Genomic DNA, 19970 nt, shown 5'->3' with positions numbered 1-19970 from the left:
GAGAGCATGAGCAGGACACGGTGACGTTTGAGGTGCAGTAAGTAGTCTATCCGTATATGTGGAGCTTATGGAGTGAAGTGAGAGAAAGAGGGAAGGTGGAGAAGTGGGGGCATCCGGAGCTTAGCATGTCTAACTGAGGAGCTGGGACTTGGTCGTGTGTGCAGAGGGGAGCTGCAGACACTGCTGGAGCAGGGAAAAGAAGGGTCAGAGCTCTAAGGTAACAGGGTGAAGGAACAGGCGAGAGGCATGACAACCCGGTACATGTCTGTTGCCCTGATGAGCGTGTTAAGACCCTGGAAGTGGGAAGAATGAACAAGAAATTTCTGAGATCATCGGGCAGAACCCTGAGCTGCTTCACACCTCTGATTCCACTCAACCCAGATCCCATCGCTTTCAGCCCCTTTTGTCCCCAGCAGGGCTGTTCCACTGGCTCATGAGATGTGGTCCGAGACAGGGACCACTGGGAGAAGACATGGGCAGGGAGGGAGAAGTAGCTTTGTGGTCACTGGCCCTGGGCCACCAGGAAGGGTGGTCCTGGGAGTCAGACCACATGGCAGGTGAGCGGGTCTGGAGTAGCTTAAGCAGCTCAGCGCCTTACATCACCACCGCCGCCACTGGCCGAGAGTGCCTGTGGCTGTGCCAGATGCTCCTCGGTGAGGTCAGCTACCTGCCCGGCCCTTGGCCCTGCCTCCGCCCACCTGCCTGCCTCCATGGACTGCTTTGAGAAGCAGGTGTGCATGCTTTTTCTCCCTCGGCCATCCCTTCTTAATCCCTTTATAACTGCACTTGTCCAGGAATCTGGGCTGAGTGAGGTTGGGATGAATAATTAATGTCAGGCACTTCAGACACCAAATATTTGAACAGCTGCCTGGTGTTTTTGCTGGCAAGGACCTGATGGCCAAAACCAGGACGTTGGCTGGGGGTCCCGCTGTATGGCTATGACGGGCCTTTGCCAGCCTACTCTCCCTTCTGGTAGGCTTGTCAGGCTGGACCATGGGACACGGGATGCCCAGGTCCTGGGTGGGGGTGGCCTTGTAGACCTGAATGTCTCTGTCTTCTTCCTGCTCTTCTTAGACCTGGAAGACAGGTGTTCAGCAGGCCTAGACTAGGTGTCTCCTGAGGACCTGACCTAGTGTGTGAATGGGCTAGTTTATAAGCAGAGACCACTTGGAGCAGTAGGCAGTGCAGAGAAGGCTGAGGTATGCAGAGTGAAAAGGCCTGAAATGTCAGAGTCAAGAGCACCCAAGTTTCTTGGCTCTCTATATCCCAAGCCCACGTTTCTGTTTGGCCTTGCCTAGCCCAAAACCTGAGCCGTACCTAGGGAAACAGAAGGGGTACCCTTGGACTCGTCTTACTGGCCCCAGGCCCTCCTCATATCCTGCTTCCCACAGGCTCTGGCTTCGTCATGTGCAGCGGCAAAGAGAATCCGGACAGTGATGCTGACTTGGATGTGGATGGGGATGACACTCTGGAGTATGGGAAACCACAGTATCCTTGGGGCACTGCGGGACAAGGTGGGGCTGGTGGGACAGTCCAAAGGGAATAAGAAAAGTAGCGAGCACCTCCGGTCACTCATCCACACACACCTCCCCCCCCCCCCCCCCGCCAGGGTCAGTGTCTCAGCTTGGGCCGGGGGAGCCCTCCTGAGGATTCAACCCTCATGGCCCACCACAAACTAGGATCCATTGTCCTTGACCACCATGCCAGATACACGGAGGCCGACGTCATCCCCTGCACAGGCGAGGAGCCTGGTGAAGCCAAGGAGAGAGAGGCACTCCGGGGCGCAGTCCTAAAGCAAGTGTGGGCACAGGCTTGGGCGGGTGGGTTAGAGGGATGGGAAGCCCTGAGGTGGGTGTCAACCCAGTACCCGCCCTCAGGGTTATCCTGCCTGCCTTCAGGGCCCACTTCGTTCTTCCTCCTTCCTTTCCTCTAGTGGTGGCCCTCCCAGCACACGCATCACACCTGAGTTCTCTAAATGGGCCAGTGACGGTAAGTCCTGACGCAGGTCAGGAGTGATGGGGGGTGGTAGTGACTGCCTTAAACCCAACCCCTCACCTGTGCTGCCCAGTCTGGCCAGAGTGTGAGTTGCCTCTCTGTCCCAGCAGAGATGCCATCTACCAGCAACGGTGAGAGCAGCAAGCAGGAGGCCATGCAGAAGACCTGCAAGAACAGTGACATCGAGAAGTGAGTGGCCAGGAGGGAGGCCCGGGGAACCACAGCTCAGTTGGAGGGCGAGGGGCCCTTTGCTACCAGGAAGGCCTGCTGCCCTGGGCACACAGCCAACGGTGGGGCCCAGCTGGTGCTGAGCATGCCTCTGTGAATTGATCTCTGGGCCCGGGCCCTGGGAGCCTTGGTGGAGGGAGGAGCAGTCAGCCTGCCTGCCTGCCCGCCCGCTGCAGAGGCCTCCGCCCAGGGAGTGTGATGTATGGCTGCCCAGCCCAGCCAGCACACTTGATTCATCTCCAGTTTCTGTTTCTTAATCGGGAGCTAAATTGGTTTCATTTTTCTTGTCCCGGTGGCGCTTGCAGTGGGTTTTAGGCAGGAGTATTGGGTCTCATCACTTCTGGTAGGAATTTTTGGCCGGTGTTCTCAGGCAGGGGAAAAGGGGATCCGTTAGCACTTCTCCCAGGGTTGGGCAACCCCTGGCCTGGATCCTCAGGAGCCACCAGGATTTGAAATCAGCAGGGCACCTTACTGCCTTTCCAGAAGCCCAGGCAAGGCCAGTTCTGGCCCCAGGAGGTGGCATTGTCCAGTTCTGGCTGCCTGGAGCTGCTGCCATTGGCCATTGCCTAACTCCTCACACCCGCCCCTCCCTCCTCTCGAGGCTAGGTTGCCCAGGGTTAAAAGGCAACCTCTTCATTCCAGGGCCAGTGTTCCATCTTGCCTTCTGCCAGGAGAGTGGATTGCAGGCCGGTGCAGGGCCAGGTCGGTGGCCCAGGGTCACCTCCCATTTGTTTCCCTCCATTTTGTGTTGTCATAAATTCATTCCAGCCCGTTGTGGTTGATCAGTTTATCTCGGCCAGGGCCGTGAGTGCTGCTGGCATGATGTATGGGCCGCAGCGTGGGGCCCAGCTGCCCATGAATCACCGCAGCTGCTCCATGTCAGCGCCAGAGCGGGCCGCACGGGTTCGGCGCAGCCAGCTTGAGGTGGGGGGGAGGAGTGACGTATGGATGTTTATTTAATAATTCTCTCCTACTCCAGCTGAGCGGGGCGGGCGGGGCCGTAAGGGGCACCCACCCTCATCTGGAGGGGCTGCTCATAAATCAGAAAGACAAGATCATTAATCAGGGATGGCGCCCAGGGGGAGGTGGGGGCCAGAACCAGTGGCCATCCATGAAGGTCCTACCCGCTGAGGGCTGGGGGAGCTGGGGACTGTCCCACCTGTGTGAGCACAGGCACCAGTGGGCAGGGCTGTCTGGGATGAGCTGGGGACTGGCTCAGTCATGTGCAGAGATCTCCATTGGGTCTGGATTTGCCAAGATTAGGGCCCTTCAGTCCCCATGATGTCTCTCTTCCCCGTACACATTATGGGTTCCCATCCTAGATCTTTTTCACAACCTAGGGGAGGAGAAAGGCAGGAAGACATGGCTTCTTCCAAGAAATTCTCCACCCCATACCCTAGAGGGGCTCAGGAATAGCTCACAACCTACCTGGGTCAGGGGCCTGGAGGACTGGGTAGTTCACCAGAGCAAAGAATAGAGGCCAGTTATGTGCCGAGCAAATCCAAGATAGGGTGGGCTCTGGAATTGGATGTGGCCTTGGAGCCTTTGGAGATGGAAGTGGGAAATGGCTTCATTCTCTCCTGGCCCCATCCTTTTTTCCTTCCCAGCTCTAACTCATTCTCTGGTTTGGGGTTTGACAGTTTTCTACTAGGGTAGGCTGCCCCCAGCTCCAGGCCTTGGTTTCCCAATCTTTGAAATAACCTCATAGGATCAGCCTGGTCCTTGGAGAGGAAGGGAACACAGCTACCCATCCTTGTCTCCTTGTCAGGAACTTACCAACAGTCCAGGTGGGGATGGCACATAGAGCATTGGGCAAAGTGCCTGCGGGAGGAGCCAGCCGTGCGAGTGCTTGTGAGGAAGGAGGGGATGGTAAAAGCTTTCCAGAGCTGGAAAGTTGAATGGATGCTCCCAGGAAATCCGCCAGTGCCAGGAGGAGTTGTAGTCAGAGCCTTTCTCAGCTTCCCTGGAGAGAGGCAAGGCAGAAAGAATCATGGACCCATGGAGTGATGGATCTAGAGCATCCCTGACATAGGGACACAGCCATCAGGAAGTCACATTCTGTGTTGCTGCTAGTGCCCTAAAAGAGAAAGGTCAGAGATCAGAGTTCATTGCTGACCATGAAATGTTTCCCATCATCCTACCCATGCCCCCCCACCCCCCATTACCACTTACACCCAGCAGGGACAGACTACCTGTAAGCTTTCAGGCTTTCTGGGCCAACTCTCTCCCCTAAGCTGGCAAGACAGGCCACCCTAGGAGATGGTCCTTGCCCACACACCACCCTTGTGATTCTACCTCAGCTGATTGAATATACCCTTTAAACCTCAGCTCTTACCCTTTACAGCCCTCTTCCAACATTCTCAACAACTTCCTGTAAATTGCCAGTAAGATAAACTTTCCTCTCTGATTGCGGCATCTGGGGTCTTCTTGGACACAGTCTCCTTTCCCAGTGTAGCACCTTCTGCTTACTCAGAAGTGAGCCTTCCAGCCAGATGGGGCTCTAGGGCCTCTAGGCCTTGTTCCCACTGTTCCCTCAGCCTGGAGGCCTGTCTCCTCCTGGGTGTAGCCAGTGTAGGGTAGTGGTTACTTACACAGTTACTGGTTGATCACAGAATCAGTCTGCCAGGGTTTGAATCCCATCTTTCCCACTCTGTGAACCTTGGACAGGCTACTTTTTCTGTGCTTAGTTTCTTCATATATAAAATAGGAGTATTAGGATCTCATCATGGGGTTTTTGTGAGGTGTAAATAAGATAATTACTTTTAATCCCTCAGTACAATCCCTGGCATTTAGTAAGTGCTTAATAAATTTTAGCTCTTTTATTTGTATTATTGTCCTTATTATTCCCTAAAGCCTGTCTCCAGTGCCATCTTTTCTACTCCTCCAGGAAGCATTCTTTGTCCTCTGAGCCTCTCCAGGTTCTGTTGACTTGTTTTAGGAGAGGTGGGAGGGATCACTCTTTAGAATAGTCCTAGCTATTCCCTGTTCAGTATTGCAGCTCAGAGAGTCTTCAGGAAGTTGTAGGGACCTTGTGCAGGGCTTGGACTACGGGTGAGGACCAACAGGACATCTGACATGTCTAGGAAGAAGCAAGCAGGAGCCCTTGAGGTAGGCTAGGACTGTAGCCAGGGGCCTCATCAGTCCCCGCATTTTTCACTCTCCCTGGGGGTTAGACCAGCTGTTTCTTCAGCGGATGTTCATTCATACTCACGTGCCTAGTGTGGGGCTAATGTTCAGAGTGTAGTGGTATAGTGAGCAGCTTGCCCTCAGGGAAGTGAGTCTAGCAGTGACAGACATTTGTGGTTACACTGCTGTGGTGAAGTCCAGTACAGGGGCTGGAAGAGCACAGAAGGGGCAGCCACCATTGGGGTACTGGCTGGGGGCTTGGAAAAGGCTTCTGGGAGGAGGTGGGAACTAGGCCTGAATGATGAGATGGGACTAGTGAGTTAGGAGGTTGGGGTGATCCAGAAGAAGCAGAAAGTGCTGAGAGGCCAGTAGAGTGAAAAATGGTGGGGTGTGTGGGGAAACTCAGGAGTTTGGCATGGATGGAGCATAAAGTACATGGCAGGGCACTTGAGGGATGCGGCTGGCGGGGACCGGCCCAAGGAGGCCCTTGTAAGCTTGTGGAGAGTTTGGTGGAGCTTTATTCTGAGGTAGACACTAAAATGTTAGAAGTAGAAGTGGTCAGGTTTTCAGAATTCTAGGTGCTAGGAGAACAGAATGGAATGAGGGGACTGGGGTCTGAGAGGCCATTCAGGTTGATGGCACAATCCACAGAGGAAATCATGAGCACCTGGACTAGGGGTGGTAGCTATGGAAAGAAGTGGAGATGCCAGAGATGTTAGGAGCTAGATGACAGATTTTGCATGTGAGGAGTGACTGGGAAGAAGTGGTTTGAGAATGGTTCCCAGGTGTCTGGTTTAGAAATTCACCAGGACGGAGGTAGAGGAGCAAGGAGAGGGTGAGGAGTGCAGTTCTGGAATGTGGAGTTTGCGGATCGAGGACATGGGTGGGGCGTCTAGCAGACAGCTATATATGCGATTCTGGAATTCAGGGGAGTTGTAGGCTGGAGGTTCAGGTTAGGGATGCCAGCCTGCTGCCTGCCCAGGTATGCCATCCTCTTTGCAGAATCACCGAAGATTCAGCTGTGACCACGTTTGAGGCCCTGAAGGCTCGGGTCAGGGAACTGGAGCGGCAGCTATCCCGTGGGGACCGTTACAAATGCCTCATCTGCATGGTGAGAGGAAGGGAACCTCGGGCGCCCTTGCTGAGGCCTCAGTGCTCCCTGGGGGTTGGAGAGGGTCTCTGCCCTGTGATCTGGGCCCTTCAGAGGGTGGGACAGTCTCAGAGTGACCCCTCCCTTCTCTGCCCATTTTCTCCCTAGGACTCATACTCGATGCCCCTAACGTCCATCCAGTGTTGGCATGTGCACTGTGAAGAGTGCTGGCTGCGGACCCTGGTGAAGTGGCATGGGGGTCGGGAGTGGGTGGCCGTTTGGGGTACTGCCCAGATGTCCATGCTCGTGCTTGAGCCTGCTTCGGGGGAGGAGGAGCGAGGAGCAGGGGAGCAGAAGCATAGACCACAGCCCGAAGCCAGGATGTTCACCCCCAAGCTCACTACCCTCTCTCCTCCCCGACCCCAGGTTTATTAAATTCTCCCCACCGGTGGGTTCTCTTGCCTGCTCCCTTCCCCCATCCCCCCACCCCAGCAGGCCCACGTATGACGCATAGCAGTGAGATCCCGGGTCAGGAGGAGGCTGGGTGTGGGTAAGCAGGACCAGGGCCTCAGCCCCTCCCCCTCCCATTACTAAGCTCCTTCTGCTCCTGCCCCTGTTCTTCGCTCGGGAGCAGCCATTAAAATGTCGCCCGGAGACAGCAATAAAAGGCCCGGACGTGGGCTCTGTGTCCTGATCAAAGGCCGCGTGTAATCTCGTTAGGGCCGCGGCAGCCACAGCTGGACCCAGCCTTGTTCTCATTACTGGGGCTCCCGCTGCGGGCCTGGCCAGCCGGTTTGATCCTGGCGTCTCCCCAACACAGGAACGTGCCTGCCTGCTCACAGAAGCCGCCTATGCCTCCCCAGCGCAGGCGGGCAGGACCGATCCGAGGTCCCAGCACACAGCTGGTTCGGGGAGATGCAGCTGCAGGCCCAGGGGCTCACACGAGCAAATGTGCGGCACAGGGTATAACCAGAGCCTCCCTGTTCTCCCTGCAGGGTGCCAAGAAGCTCTGCCCTCAGTGCAACACCATCACAGCGCCCGGAGACCTGCGGAGAATCTACTTGTGAGCTAGCCACCCCAGGCAGGCCTTGCCTCGAGCGCCCCACCTGCCCCGCCTGTGACGTGACCCCCCCTTGTACATACTTACACACAGGTTCCCCGTGTACATACATGCACACACAAACGCACACACACATGCACATACACAGGACTCGAGCCAGAGTGGAGGCTGAGGCCCAGGCCCTGCCTGCTGGCTCCCACCAAGATTGGGGACTCTACCTGTTCCAGGTTCCGTTCCCAGGGTGGGGCAGGGAGGTGGGGGTAGGGGGAGTAGCCAGGCAAGGCTCCTGAGATCCAGCACCCCCCCCCCGCCCCCGCCGACTGACAGATGGACAGACAGACATGCAAACACCAGACTGAAGCACATGTAATATAGACCGTGTATGTTTACAATGTTGTGTATAAATGGGACAACTCCTCACCCTCTATCCCGTCCCCTGCCCTTTGGTTGTATGATTTTCTTCTTTTGTTAAGAACACCTAGAAGCAGTGCCTCGTTCAGGGCTGGCTGGGGGCTCGGCCCATCCACCTCTTGGGGTGCCTGCCTCTCCCTCCCCACTCCCTCTCCCGTGGTTCTCTTCCCTCTCCCATGTGCTCGGTGTTCAGTGGTGTATATTTCTTCTCCCAGACGTGGGGCACGTGCCCCAAGGGACATGATCCTCTCCTTAGTCTTAGCTCCTGGGGCTCCTCATAAGGAGTTGGGGGAGGGGGGAGGCACAGGAAATGGGAACCGAGCTGAAGCAGGGGCTGAGACTGGGGCTGGATGAGGGTGCTCCTGGCTACCCAGCCTTCTGCAGAGAACCTTTCCTGGGATTAGACTGCTGTTCCCAGGGAAGAGTGTTTGTCTCCCCTGCCCTTCTTGTGGGCCCCATGGTGTGATGCTGTGTCTGTATATTCTATACAGAGGTACTTGTCCTCTCCCTTGTAAACTACACTTGACATGGATTAAACCAGTGTAAACAGCTGCTGCCTCTGTGCATGTGCATAGGGAGGGGCGGATGATGGGGTGGCACGAACAGAGGCAGCTAAGGGGTTAATTCCTGGCCGCAGTGCGGGGTTTGTAAGGCAGTGTGGGGTTGGTCTGCTCAGGGGCCCTAGAGCACTGTCGGTGGGGGTGAGGCCGGGACCTGGACTCCTGACTATTGATGGGTAGGGGCTCCAGGTTAATTCCTTATCGATGCAGAATCGTCAGCTCGTTAATCACAGAAGAGGTCAGAGCTTGGGGCTACAGAGGGGTTGCAGGCTCTATCCCCCAGTCTAGGGCTGGAACAGCTATAAGCTTGGGTGAAAACGTAAGCCCCAAACCTCTGTCCCTTTCTAGTCCCTTGAAGTGAGCCAGGGACCAAAAATGGAACCACCATCTCAGTCCCCTGTGGCTTCTGTTCTCCATCCTAGTGACCAACAGCCTGCTATAGTTAACTGCCCAGATGAAACAAACAGTAGGAACCCCCTTTAACCAAAGTGGGCCTTCATGTCAGGGAACTGAGGCTGGGCAGCCAGCACTGGAGATGGAGCTTTGTCAAACGGTTATCCCCATGGCTGCCCAGTGCCAGTGAGTGAGCAGCATTCTGGGTACTTGGGCAGGGGCTCAAAGCTGCAGATGAGCCCTTGTCCCCCACACACAGCTGTTTTGACAAAACAAGATTCTGCTAAAATTCAAGACTTCAGAGTATCTTTATGACTCCAGACTCCTCTCCTTCACACATTCTCACACAGCAGGCCCACCCTCCATCTTCCCAAATCTGACACACCTGTCTCCTCTGGGCTGCCCACAGTGAATATTATAGAATCAGGTCCAGTTGGCAGCTCCCGTCCCTCTCTGCACCCAGATGACAAATCACCCTGGTTGGAGTCCAGCGAAGGCCCTTCACAGGCCCAGGCCCAGCTTGATGACACCAAATATTCTGAAAGCAAGGATCCTGGGCCCCAAGATTTTAGGGAATGTATGTGGCCCGTTGAGGCGGAGCAGCTCCAGTGACGGCTGAGGGTTTGGAAGAGAAGTGGGCAATGCCCAATCCCCACCGGGCTGGCTCCTTTCGGCTCTCTACTCTCCCCTCTGCCTGCCCTGGACTCACGTCAGTGGGTCCTTGATGGCTGGTTACTTCCACCCTGGGGACCATATGCTAACAGGAGACGTTAACCCAGAGTGAGGGCATGAAACCCGCCCTGCTGTGGGATCCTTGAGCACTGTCGCGTGCAGCACTGCCACCTGTTGGCCATGGCTAGGAATGCAGCCATGCAGGCATAGGAACTGGCTGCCACAGTAGTGGGGGAGTCCCGGAGGGCTGAGGCGATGTAGGGAGAGCTTGGCTCTGGAGACAGAGGGTCCATCAGCCCTGAGACTATCTATCAGGGGTCAGCTCCCACCCAGAGCTTTTCCAGCCATCTCCTTCGCTGCAGGTCAAACTTTCAAAGCCCATCCCTGCCCCCCAAGTCCCTCGATCACCACAGTAAGCTCATTAAATCAACAAAAATTTATTGAATGCCAGCTATGTGCCAGCATTGTGCAGCAGTGACTTGTAGAATAATAGATGATACAGGACCCTAAGGCTGAAGCCACCACTTCTACCTACAGAGGATCCAAGTGGGTCTCCCTCAAGGAGATGAAGGAGTTTTTTTCAGGCCAGTGGTTCTGGTTCTGGTCTTTAGGGCTCCTGACTCAGCTTGTCCCAGCTCCCATCTGGCGCTGCTGTCTTCCTGCACCCCACTCCATCTGCCCATTACACACACATCTTGCACCTTTCCTGGATCTAGCAGCTTCCTGGCAAAGTGTGGTACACCTGGACAGGCCCCCCACCTGTGTACCCTCAGCTCCCCATCTGGCTTCCACATTAGACTCCCTGGCAATGAGAAGCCTGAGTGAACTGCTAAATGGGATCCACAGGGACGGCACTCCATGCTGTGGGGCTCTGCCCTTCCGGGACTTGGGAGCACAGATCACAGCCCCTGCCCCAGCCTGCCCCTACCCTCTGGCACCTCCCTGCAAAGCTCACCTTCTATTCAAGGAATCAGAGCTCAATGCTGGGGCTCATCCTCACCCCTAACCCCCACCCGCAGCTTTATTAACCCTTCACAGCCTAAATGCCACAGGAGTCAGCAGCCTGTTGCACTTATCCAAACACAGCCACTGCTAGGCTTCCGCAGAGACCTGCGCAGGCACTCCTGCCGCAAGAATCCTGGGATAAGCAGACCACCACAGTCCCCAGGACAGAGGCCCATGGAAATTCTCTACCTGGAGGACCATAAAGTCCCAGAGGGCTGCAGGGAGTTGAACCAGAAGAGGACCCCACCTATGGATGTAGGTTATGGGGAGGTGTCAGGCATTTATTTCTGGAGCAGAGGTGAGGTGGGTAGGGCAAGGACCTCAGCACCGGACGCAGCTGCGCATGAAGTTGACACAGAGGCTCGTGTAGTAAGTAGGGTAGTCACGGAGATGGCTGACGTGTGCAGATGACTTGAAGTCCACAGAGTGCACCAGGACCCGGTGCGCCAGGCGTGCCTCCACCATGCGCTCCACGTCCCTGGCCAGGACCACCTCGTCGGCCCTGGAGTAGAGGTAGAGCTCTGGCCAGCGAGAGGCTGCATTGAGCAGCCTGTCATAGAAGTGGGTATGGAAGAGGGAGGTGAGTGGCGCCAGCAGGATGTGGAACAGGACTGCCACCAGGGCAAAGGCCACCAGGAGCAGCAGGCGCAGCACGGCAGGCCGGGGCTCCAGGATGGCTGCCAGCGCCCTCAGAGCCCCCAGCAGGTTGCCGTCGCCAGGCCCACTGTCAAAGATGGTGCCCACCACACGCAGGTGGCAGAAGCGCCGGTGGGTCTGCAGGAGCTCCAGCACGTATCGGTACAGCATGACGCCGGCGTTGCTGAAGACGTGGAAGAGCAGGGGCTCCTTCTCAACCTCGTAATCAAAGAGCAGCTCAAGCAGCTTCTGGGCCAAGACACGAAGTGAAGGGATGCCCAGGGACTCGGAGAAGAAGACCATGTGCCAGGGGGCTGTGTATCGGATCACGATGCAGCCCTGAGGAGAGGAGAGAGGCCCTGTCCATCCTCGGGGATGGGGTGGGGAGGTGGGGAGCAGCTAAGGTCAGAGGGGTCCAGCAGCTCCAATTTCCACAGGCCCATAAGCTGGCAGTGCTCCAGGCCCTGCTGCAGTCTGGGCAACAGCTCACCTCTCCTAGACGCAGGAAGGTCCACTCCAGGCCCATTTGTGGAATAAGCGCTTCATGCTGGCCAAGCCCCCTCGGCCTGGGATGGTATGTGAGGCCTGGAGCCCAGAGCTCACTTTGGAAACATCTGGGCTGACCCGAAGGAAGCCTCCTCACTCTGGTCCGCTCCCTGTCTCCCTCCCACCCCTGACCCCGCACCCTCATCTGCTCAACTCTGGCACATTTAAGGCCTCACTGCTTGGCTACACCCTGCTACAGCGACTCTGCTCTTGCTTGTCCCTACCTCCCAGGGACAAACAGGTATCCCCACAAGATCCAACACCCGAGACAGCCTGCAGGCCCAGCCTTGACCACCAGAGGCCACTCGTGAGCCAGGCCCACATGGCGTCAGTCTCTGGCCACTGCCACCTTCCCGCAGGGCCCTGAGAACAGAGGCCATACTCCCAAATGTCTGGTTCCAAGGCCTGGGATCACTCCTCACTCTCCCTGAAATTCCAAATACAGTAAACTCCGTTGTTCCTCAAATTCTAAAATCTTAGCTAAACTCTCTCTAGGCCTCTGTACCCCTCAATGCCTGGGTCAAGTACACCTCAAGGTCTCCACACAGATCCCCTTCTAGGCCAGTTAGAACAGGCAGCCAAAGCCACCCTGAGTCCTAATCCTCTCTCGTTAACATGTGCCAGAGACAAAGGGCCCCTCGTCGGGGGAATCTGAGTTAGGCAGGCTCTGGGGTCGGACAGTTCTGGGCTCAATTCCTGGGACCAGCACTTATGAACATCTTCATCTTTCTGAGTCTGCATTCCCAGCTGTAAGTTGGGATAACATCCATCTCATGGGATTGTGGTGAAAATGAAACGAAAAAACGTACCTCAAGTGCCCAAAACAGCACTTGGCACAAAGTCCTCAGCTAAGAACAGCAGTCATTAGTGGTGGTAGGAGTAATAACAAGGAGAAAATTACATGCGCGCAGTACTCGAATGACCCAGAGCCAGAGAGAGATGGTCAGCTGAGGTAACCCTGCCACCAGCCTCCTGACCTTGTCCCCTCCCGCTGACTGTGATCACATGTGCCCCAACTCCTCCTGGCTCTGCTCTCACCAAGACCCTAGCGTACCTAAGCACCCCTCCCAAGACTCTGCAGGGGGGGGTCACGGATGCTACCTGGCCCCGCAGATCTGGAAAATTTCACAAAGAGCTCTGCTCCAACTCCCCAGAGGGTGCTTTCCACCCACCCTCAACTTACACACAGCATCGCCCATGAACGCAAACATACTCCACACCACCACCACACACACACGACCCTTGGGACTAAACACAGCCTTGTCCGCCTCACACCCCACAGATGCAGACACCCATGGCACCCACTGCACCACCTGTGAAGTGCACAAAAAAGCACAGCCACCAACGCACACCCACAGCGCACACACCACTGTAGGTACTACCTTCAGGAGCCCACACATGTGTGTGCACACACGCCCACACACGCTTCTCCCCAGAAGCATTCCCATGCAGCACTACCTGTTGATACAGGCATAAACTCCCAGCAGCAAGTCCTGGGAACTCACCGTCTCTGAGGGCGCATGTGCCCTCCACCTCCACGTCACCCATAAGTGCATGCACAGAGCTTGCCTTGTGAACGCCCAACACCCCCTGTGAAGGAAGGGCACATACACCAAGCTTCCCTGGGCCTCGCTCTGAGGTTTCCATCTCTGCTGCCACCTCCCGAGTCAGATGCTCCTGGAACCCCCCTGCACCAAGGGCCGGGCTCTCACTGGCTGTCCGATCCCAGTCTCTTCCCTCTCCCCTGAAGCCAACCATCTCTCCATCTCCACACATGCTCAGTCCCAGCCTGAGCCATCTGCCCTCACCTCACTCTCCTGTACTTTCAGTCTCTTCCTCGTTCCAGATTCCTGCTCAAACGGATCTCATTAAAAAAAATTAAAGCCTCTGCCTTCCCACCATGTTCCCCTCTAACTCTGTCCCACCCTTTCTTCACTTCCCAAACTTTGACACCCTCTCCACCTGGTCCCCTCCCACTGACTCCACTCTGACAGCTGCACTGCTGTCATGGTCGCCCAAGTTCTCCCGAATGGCTAAATCCCATGACACCTTTCGGTCCCCACCGTACTTTCCTTCCAGCAGCATTTGGGATTACGAGCGCTTAGAAACACTCTCTGATAGCCCTGGCTCTTCAATAAGACAGAAACAGGAAAAAATGGACTGTTCTAGACTTATAAGAGACTTAAGGAACGAAATAACTACATGCAATGGGCGATCCTGGATTGGACCCTGGTTCGGGAAAATCAACTGTAAAGGACACTTTGGCGACTATCAGAGAATCTGAATATGGACTGGAAACTCGATGAGATTAAAATGTATTAGCATGGGACGGTGGAGATCATGGTCCGAAAAAAAGCAGGATATAAAATAGTGTATTCAAGAGATCTTATTTAGGTAAAGAAAAGATGCACAAACAGAAAAAAAGCCGAAAGGATATATACTAAGGCTAAATAGAGGTGATCTCTAGGGGACAGACTATGACGTTTTTATATTCTTTTAAATAATAAAGTATCAGGAGTTTGGGGTTGGAAAATTTTTTTCTCTACCCCCATCTTATCCTCCTGACCAGGGGGTAAAGGCACCCACTCCTTTCCCAGACAACCCCCTGCCAACGAGCGCTGCCACCTCAACCCCTCTGCCTTCCCTGGGATCACTTCCTCCCTCCACTCCATCACTTCCTCCCATGCCGTCTGCCCCAAGAACATCTTTCCTCTCTCCCTCGACAGTGGTCCATTTCCCTAAGACTCTCTTCCTGTGGATTCCATCACATTTCCCTGAGTTTTCTTGTCCATCTGTAGCCACTCCTCCTTTCCACGTGGGACCCTCTTCGTCTTCTGCTCCTTTAAGCTTGGGTTCTGTCCTGGGCCTCTTCTCCTTGCCCTCTACACACTCCCTGGGGGAAATCTCATCCACCCCAGAGCCCACGGCTTCTCTTCTAGTGCTCCTTGTTTCAAAGAACCCAGGATCTGCTGCAGCCAGAAACCTGGCATTACCCAGACCCCTCCCTATCCCTGTGCCCACACACAATCTCTCATCCAATGACCACTCTACCTCCTAACAAGCTCCTTGATCCATCAACTTCCCTCCACCAGCACCACCAGCCCCAAGGTCCTGGCCACCTCAACAAACTCACTTCCCAGCCTCTGGTCCTGGCCCCCACAATCCTTTCCCCACTCAGCAGTGAGGGACTCTCAGAAGCACAAGTCTAACATCACAACCCTGTTTAGTCCCCTGAGGACCCTCCCAGCCTCACCTCTTCACACTTGCCCTTTCTTTTGTCCTCTGTTCTGGCCACACTCACCTATTCCCAGTCCTCTGCCTGCCCTCAAGGATCTTAGTCTAATGGAGAAGCCAAACTAGCCTCACCCAGTAAGTAGAATTCAGAAGCAGCTGAAACTACTTAAGGAATAAGGCAATGCCAGAGGACCAGGCTTGTTGGTTGAGGGGAGGCCTCAAGCTCAGAACTACATCTTTCCTCCAACTCCTCTCCCATTCCAGGGCCACCACACACCTGGGGCACAGCACAGACGTGGGTCAGTGGAGGGAGGCTGAGAGGAGGGGGCCCCAGCTGGCCCTTCTCCCAGGTGACTGCCATTCCTCCTCAGTGCAGGGCTTCCAGCTGGTGGCTGGGGGTCTGTACTGACGCCTCCCTGCTTTGGGAGGTCTGGGCTGAGGAGGGCAGGGTCAGGCCAGCGGCCAAAGCTGTGAAAGGGGCTTCCCAGATATAACCAGGCCCTCCCAAGGCTCTCTCCAATAACCACAGCCTCTATATACAACTCTTGGTGCCTCCTGAGATGAAGCAAGGAAACCGCAGTCCTGAATCTCTCTTCCGAGAGGCCCTTCTACTCTGGAAACGTGAGGGGTCATGGTCAGCCCTAAGACAGAAACTCACCTGGTCAGAAAAGGAGAAAGCCCCAGGAGTCCAGACTATGCCCAGCACACCCGGCCCAGGTTCCTGCTGCCCAGAGAGGCAGCACTAGCCAACAGAGACTTGAGGTCTGGGCTGACTCCGCAGCTGGGAGCACATCTGGGATGGGCTGTCCACTGTGGGGCTTGGGGAGGAAGGAGGGGGAGCAGGTCAGGGGGCTGAAGGGGACAGACCAGGCCACAGAGCTGGCTGCAAAGGGTGGATAATCCTGCCCAAGTCCCCACGGGCCCAGCGTCTTCCTCACAGGCTATTCTTGGTGCCATTCCCAGGCCTTCCTGGGCTGACTGGTGGTCAGCCTCCACTGCAGCCTGGAGATGAGGGCAGCCAAAGCTGGGAGAGCCCCGCAGAGGGGCCCCAGCGCACTGGGCGTCCGCACACCTGCAGTACTCACCCTTTTGTGGTAGATGGCGCTGTATTTGGCCAGGTTCTTGTCCGTGCAGCCACCCCAGCCCAAGAGAATCACCAAAGGCTGTCGAGTCCCCGACTCCTTCCCGCCTTGGTTGGGGCTGTTCTCTGAAACACAAGCAGGATGAGGCTGTCATCCCTGGAGCTAGGGTTCGGGGTGGGGGTGACTGGCCAATCCAGAGCCAGCGCTACTCGGCCTGCTGGCAGGGGAGCGCCAGGTGCCAGGCCCAGGCATCCTGCCAGTCCCTGTGCCTCAGGTTCCCAGGGAGCTCCTTCCTCTGTCCTTCACTTCAACTGGCTTTTAGGCTTCTCAGGAGGCACTGCAGGGTAACTGGAAAAACCCACCCGAGGGCCCCTTTCTTTAGTGACTCAAAGACATAGCCCAGGTGAGAAAAGTGAATAAATACTTCCACCATGCAATTTCACCTTCTAATCCAGGGATCTACAAACTACAAGCCATGGGCCAAATTCGACCCATGATCTGTTTTCATATGACCTTCGAACTAAAACTAAAAATGTTTTTTACATTTTAAAATGTTTTTGTTTAAAAATCAAAAGAAGATTTTGTGATGTGAAAATCATATGAAATTTAAATTTCAGTGTCCACAAATAAAGTTTTATTGAAACACATGCCAGCTCAGTCATTTACATAATGTCTACGGCTGCTTTCAAGCTAAACAGCAGAGTGGAGTAGCTGCAACAGAGATCACGCAGTTCACAAAGCCTAAGATACCGCCCTTTACAGAAAAAGTTTGCCAGTTGCTGTCCTAATTCCATGAGCAGACGGAAGAAGAGGTCTTTAAAAGGAGAAATGGGAGACTTCCCTGGTGGCGCAGTGGTTAAGAATCTGCCTGCCAATGCAGGGGACACGGGTTCAAGCCCTGATCCGGGAAGATGCCACGAAGCAACTAAGCCCGTGTGCCACAACTATTGAAGCCCGCATGCATAGAGCCCGTGCTCTGCAACAAGAGAAGCCACTGCAATGAGAAGCCCGCACACCGCAACAGAGTAGCCCCCATTTGCCACAACTAGAGAAAGCCCGCGCACAGCAACAAAGACCTAGCGCAGCCAAAAATAAATAAATAAAATAATTATTTTAAAAAAAAAAAAAGGAGAAATGGATAGGGCAGTATAAGCAGGGAAGTGAAGCAGACAGACTCTGGCGGCCACTACCAAACCACCCACCCTGTCCTGACAGAGAAGAATAACAGCCAGTATTTACTGAGGTTTAACCCTCACAACAACAATACAAGTAATATTATTACAGATGAGGAAACTGAGGCACAGAGTGGTTAAGTTACTTGCCTAAGGTCACACAGGAAATGTAGAGCTGGGAATCTGGTCCCTGCTCCCCATCCTAGCTAAGTCACTTGAGACCTCCTGTGCCACCAGCCCCGTCCACAACTAGAAGCTCATCTCCTTCGGTGATGTGCCAAGGCACAAGCCACCTGCCTCCTCCATGGCTGCTTCTGAAGGCCTCCCTGCAACCTTGTCGGTCAGACCTCATCTCATTTCCCCTGCCAAGTGAGTACCCACCCTCCTTGGGGCGGCTTCTGTGAACGGACTGTCTCTTGCTAGTTATCTGCTCTTCTGAAAGGACCAGGGTGTACCCTTCCAAGGATCAAGCCACTTGGCTATGCTCAGCTGCCACCCTAAGATTTATGGATGCTGGTGGTGACCTGGCAACAGTAAATTTCAAGGCTAGTTAAGAGGACGGTAAATATAAATCACTAACCTTTGGACAAAAGGAAGACAAGAATTTCCTGTGGAAATTAATGTGATTGAAAAGTTCAGTGTTCCTGCTCTCCAGCAGTGGCAACTCCGGCCTTTGGAGATTAACTGCCCGCACCCATGGGGATGCCAGACTGAGTTGCAACTCAGCCTGGACCAGGAGCTCCCAGCACCTCAGTCCCTTGCTGACCCCTGCCAGCCACCCCAGGCTCCCCTGACACCAGCCTCAGCCTCTGATAACAGAGATGGTCCCACAGCTCTAACCAGGCCACTCTAAATATTCTCACCACCTTTCTTGGCCTGGTGGCCTCCTGTCCTTGGCCAGGGCAGCTCTTCGCCTGCACTGGCCTTTCTGGCGGAGAGGCTCTATCTGGGCCTCACTGGGGCCCTGGCCCAACCTTGCTGTCAATGACTACCCGTAAAGCTCAGGCTGCAGCAGCCTCATGCATGGTAATCAACAGCTACAGTTTGGATCTGCCTTTGACCCTCTGAGGTCCAGCAGCTGGATTTCTGAGACTTGCCCCAGGGAGGCTCCCTAACCTCTGTGCACCTGTCTGAGCATGGGCTCCCCTCCCCCAGCCTATGGGGCTTCCCTCCAGGTACCACCACCAAGACACCAGCAAAGGGTTTGGGGGTTTATCTCAAAAAGAGAGAAGGCAGCCAGGGGCGGTCACATCCCCTGGTGGCCGCCCTTACCAGCAGTGGTGGGGCATTCCCAGTCCGGGAAGGTTCAGACACTTCTGCCAGGCCTCTGAGCTGCCGCTCACCCCACAGCTGGGCTCTATAACTCCACTTTGCTCCACTGCAGGTTTTGCCGGCACCCTTGGCTTCACCAACTCAGGCAGAAATGACTCTTCACCAGACACACATCTCCACGGAGAAACTCAGAATACGGACACCCTGGACACACTGCCTCTTCCCAGAGCCCAAGCTTTCCATAACATTCCTAACAGGAGGGAATTTGTCCTTCTACTCCAGCCAGGCATTTGAGGCCACCCCCCTGAACCACAAGGTGCTCCTCCTACCCACAGGCATCTCCCACGCCCCCGACACAGTCTCTTCCCAGGGCCCCCTCTCCATGCCCATTCCTAACTCAGAGCCTTTGTCATGACCTCCTCCCACTGGAGCCACGCTGCCCACTCTAATTCTAGACATGGAGCACTATAAACCAGAAAAGTCCAAGATGCTCCGGGAACATGGCTGAGAGAGTGATCGTGACTGGGAAAGGCCTCCCACAGGAAGACTCGCTTGCTGTGCTGGCCTTGACGGACCGTAGGAACATGCCAGGTGGAGAAAGGGCATGAGCAGGGGCAGGGGACGATGGAGACGTTACAGTTGCTCTGGGGCACGGTAAGCAGTCCTAGGAGGCTAGAAGCCTGGAAGAGGGAGCAGAAGTGGGCAGGAGAGCTGCCAAGAGTGGGACTGGGGCCCGATCCTGCAAGGCCCCCAAGCCATGCGTAGGAGTCAGGATTTTATCCGGAGCAGTGGAGAGCTAAGGAAGATTCTGGAACTGGGGGAGTGGCATGATCCAGTCTGTATTGATTAATGACTTGCACAATTACTCGTATAATGTCCGTCTCCCCTCAGCCAGTAGGCTCTGTGAAGGCAGGACCTGGGTTTGTTGCATTCAGCGCCAGATTCCCGGTGCCCAGCACTGTAGCTGGCCTGTCTAGGCACTCAGCAGAAACATGCTGAATGAATGAACACATGGCTGCAAACTGAAGGTAGATCCAAGGAGAAAGAGCTGGCATTCTTCTTGTTACCCATTGCCCTTTCCAGAGTAATAAAAGTAAGAGCTATGGCTATTGTTATTTATTGCCACCTCCGGGTCATGATTCCTCCATTCTCTGTAAAAGCCCCTGCTCCTTTTATGCTCCTTCCACTGGTCATCTCCCTCTCCCCCTCCCACTGCTGACATCTCCTGGCCTCTGGCCACTGCCCCTCAGGCACTGAAGACTCGGGCACTGGCTCTGTCTCCCACTTCTACACCAGGACTTACCACAGCCCTGCACAGGCAATCAAACCCATCTTGGTCCTAAACCACCACAAACCTCTCTGAATTCCACATCTCCTTTAGCTCCTACCTCCCCCTCTTTGCCATCACCAAGAAAAACAATAACGATAACAGCAAAAAGAGAATTATGTCAGGCACTATTTGAAGCACTTTATATATCAACTCATTTA

At 55.0% G+C, this 19970-nt stretch overlaps 2 protein-coding genes across 8 annotated transcripts in view; one reads left to right on the top strand and one right to left on the bottom strand.

Annotated features, from left to right (window-relative positions):
* Window positions 1-8463, top strand: part of RNF220 (ring finger protein 220) — a 223181-nt gene extending 214718 nt beyond the window's left edge. For all 3 annotated transcript variants that reach the window (XM_029227360.1, XM_029227361.1, XM_029227359.1), the window contains 7 exons: window positions 1392-1488; window positions 1708-1794; window positions 1934-1989; window positions 2106-2184; window positions 6352-6460; window positions 6608-6682; window positions 7435-8463. In XM_029227360.1, the coding sequence (XP_029083193.1) occupies window positions 1392-1488; window positions 1708-1794; window positions 1934-1989; window positions 2106-2184; window positions 6352-6460; window positions 6608-6682; window positions 7435-7506 (575 nt within the window). In that variant the 3' untranslated portion in view covers window positions 7507-8463. The remainder of the gene's footprint in view (window positions 1-1391; window positions 1489-1707; window positions 1795-1933; window positions 1990-2105; window positions 2185-6351; window positions 6461-6607; window positions 6683-7434) is intronic.
* TMEM53 (transmembrane protein 53) overlaps window positions 1-19970 on the bottom strand; it is a 34630-nt gene that overhangs the window by 6369 nt on the left and 8291 nt on the right. For 2 of the 5 annotated variants that reach the window (XR_003794304.1, XR_003794305.1), the window contains exons 2-4: window positions 16042-16163; window positions 4000-4186; window positions 2056-2160 (exon numbers count right to left, since the gene is read on the bottom strand). Coding sequence is in view for 3 of the 5 variants with exons in the window: in XM_029227362.1 (XP_029083195.1) it covers window positions 10862-11515; window positions 16042-16163 (776 nt within the window). In the remaining 2 variants the exon portion in view is untranslated. Of the gene's footprint in view, window positions 1-2055; window positions 2161-3999; window positions 4187-9355; window positions 15775-16041; window positions 16164-19970 lie in introns of those variants that run through there. The other 3 variants (XM_029227364.1, XM_029227362.1, XM_029227363.1) reach the window with 3 other exon arrangements.

Source organism: Monodon monoceros, unplaced genomic scaffold (genome assembly GCF_005190385.1).
Source record: "Monodon monoceros isolate NGI ecotype Baffin Bay Population unplaced genomic scaffold, NGI_Narwhal_1 Super_Scaffold_18, whole genome shotgun sequence".
Lineage (NCBI taxonomy): Eukaryota > Metazoa > Chordata > Mammalia > Artiodactyla > Monodontidae > Monodon > Monodon monoceros.
The sequence above is the reverse complement of the archived record's forward strand: the minus strand, read 5'-3'. Positions and strand labels throughout refer to the sequence as shown.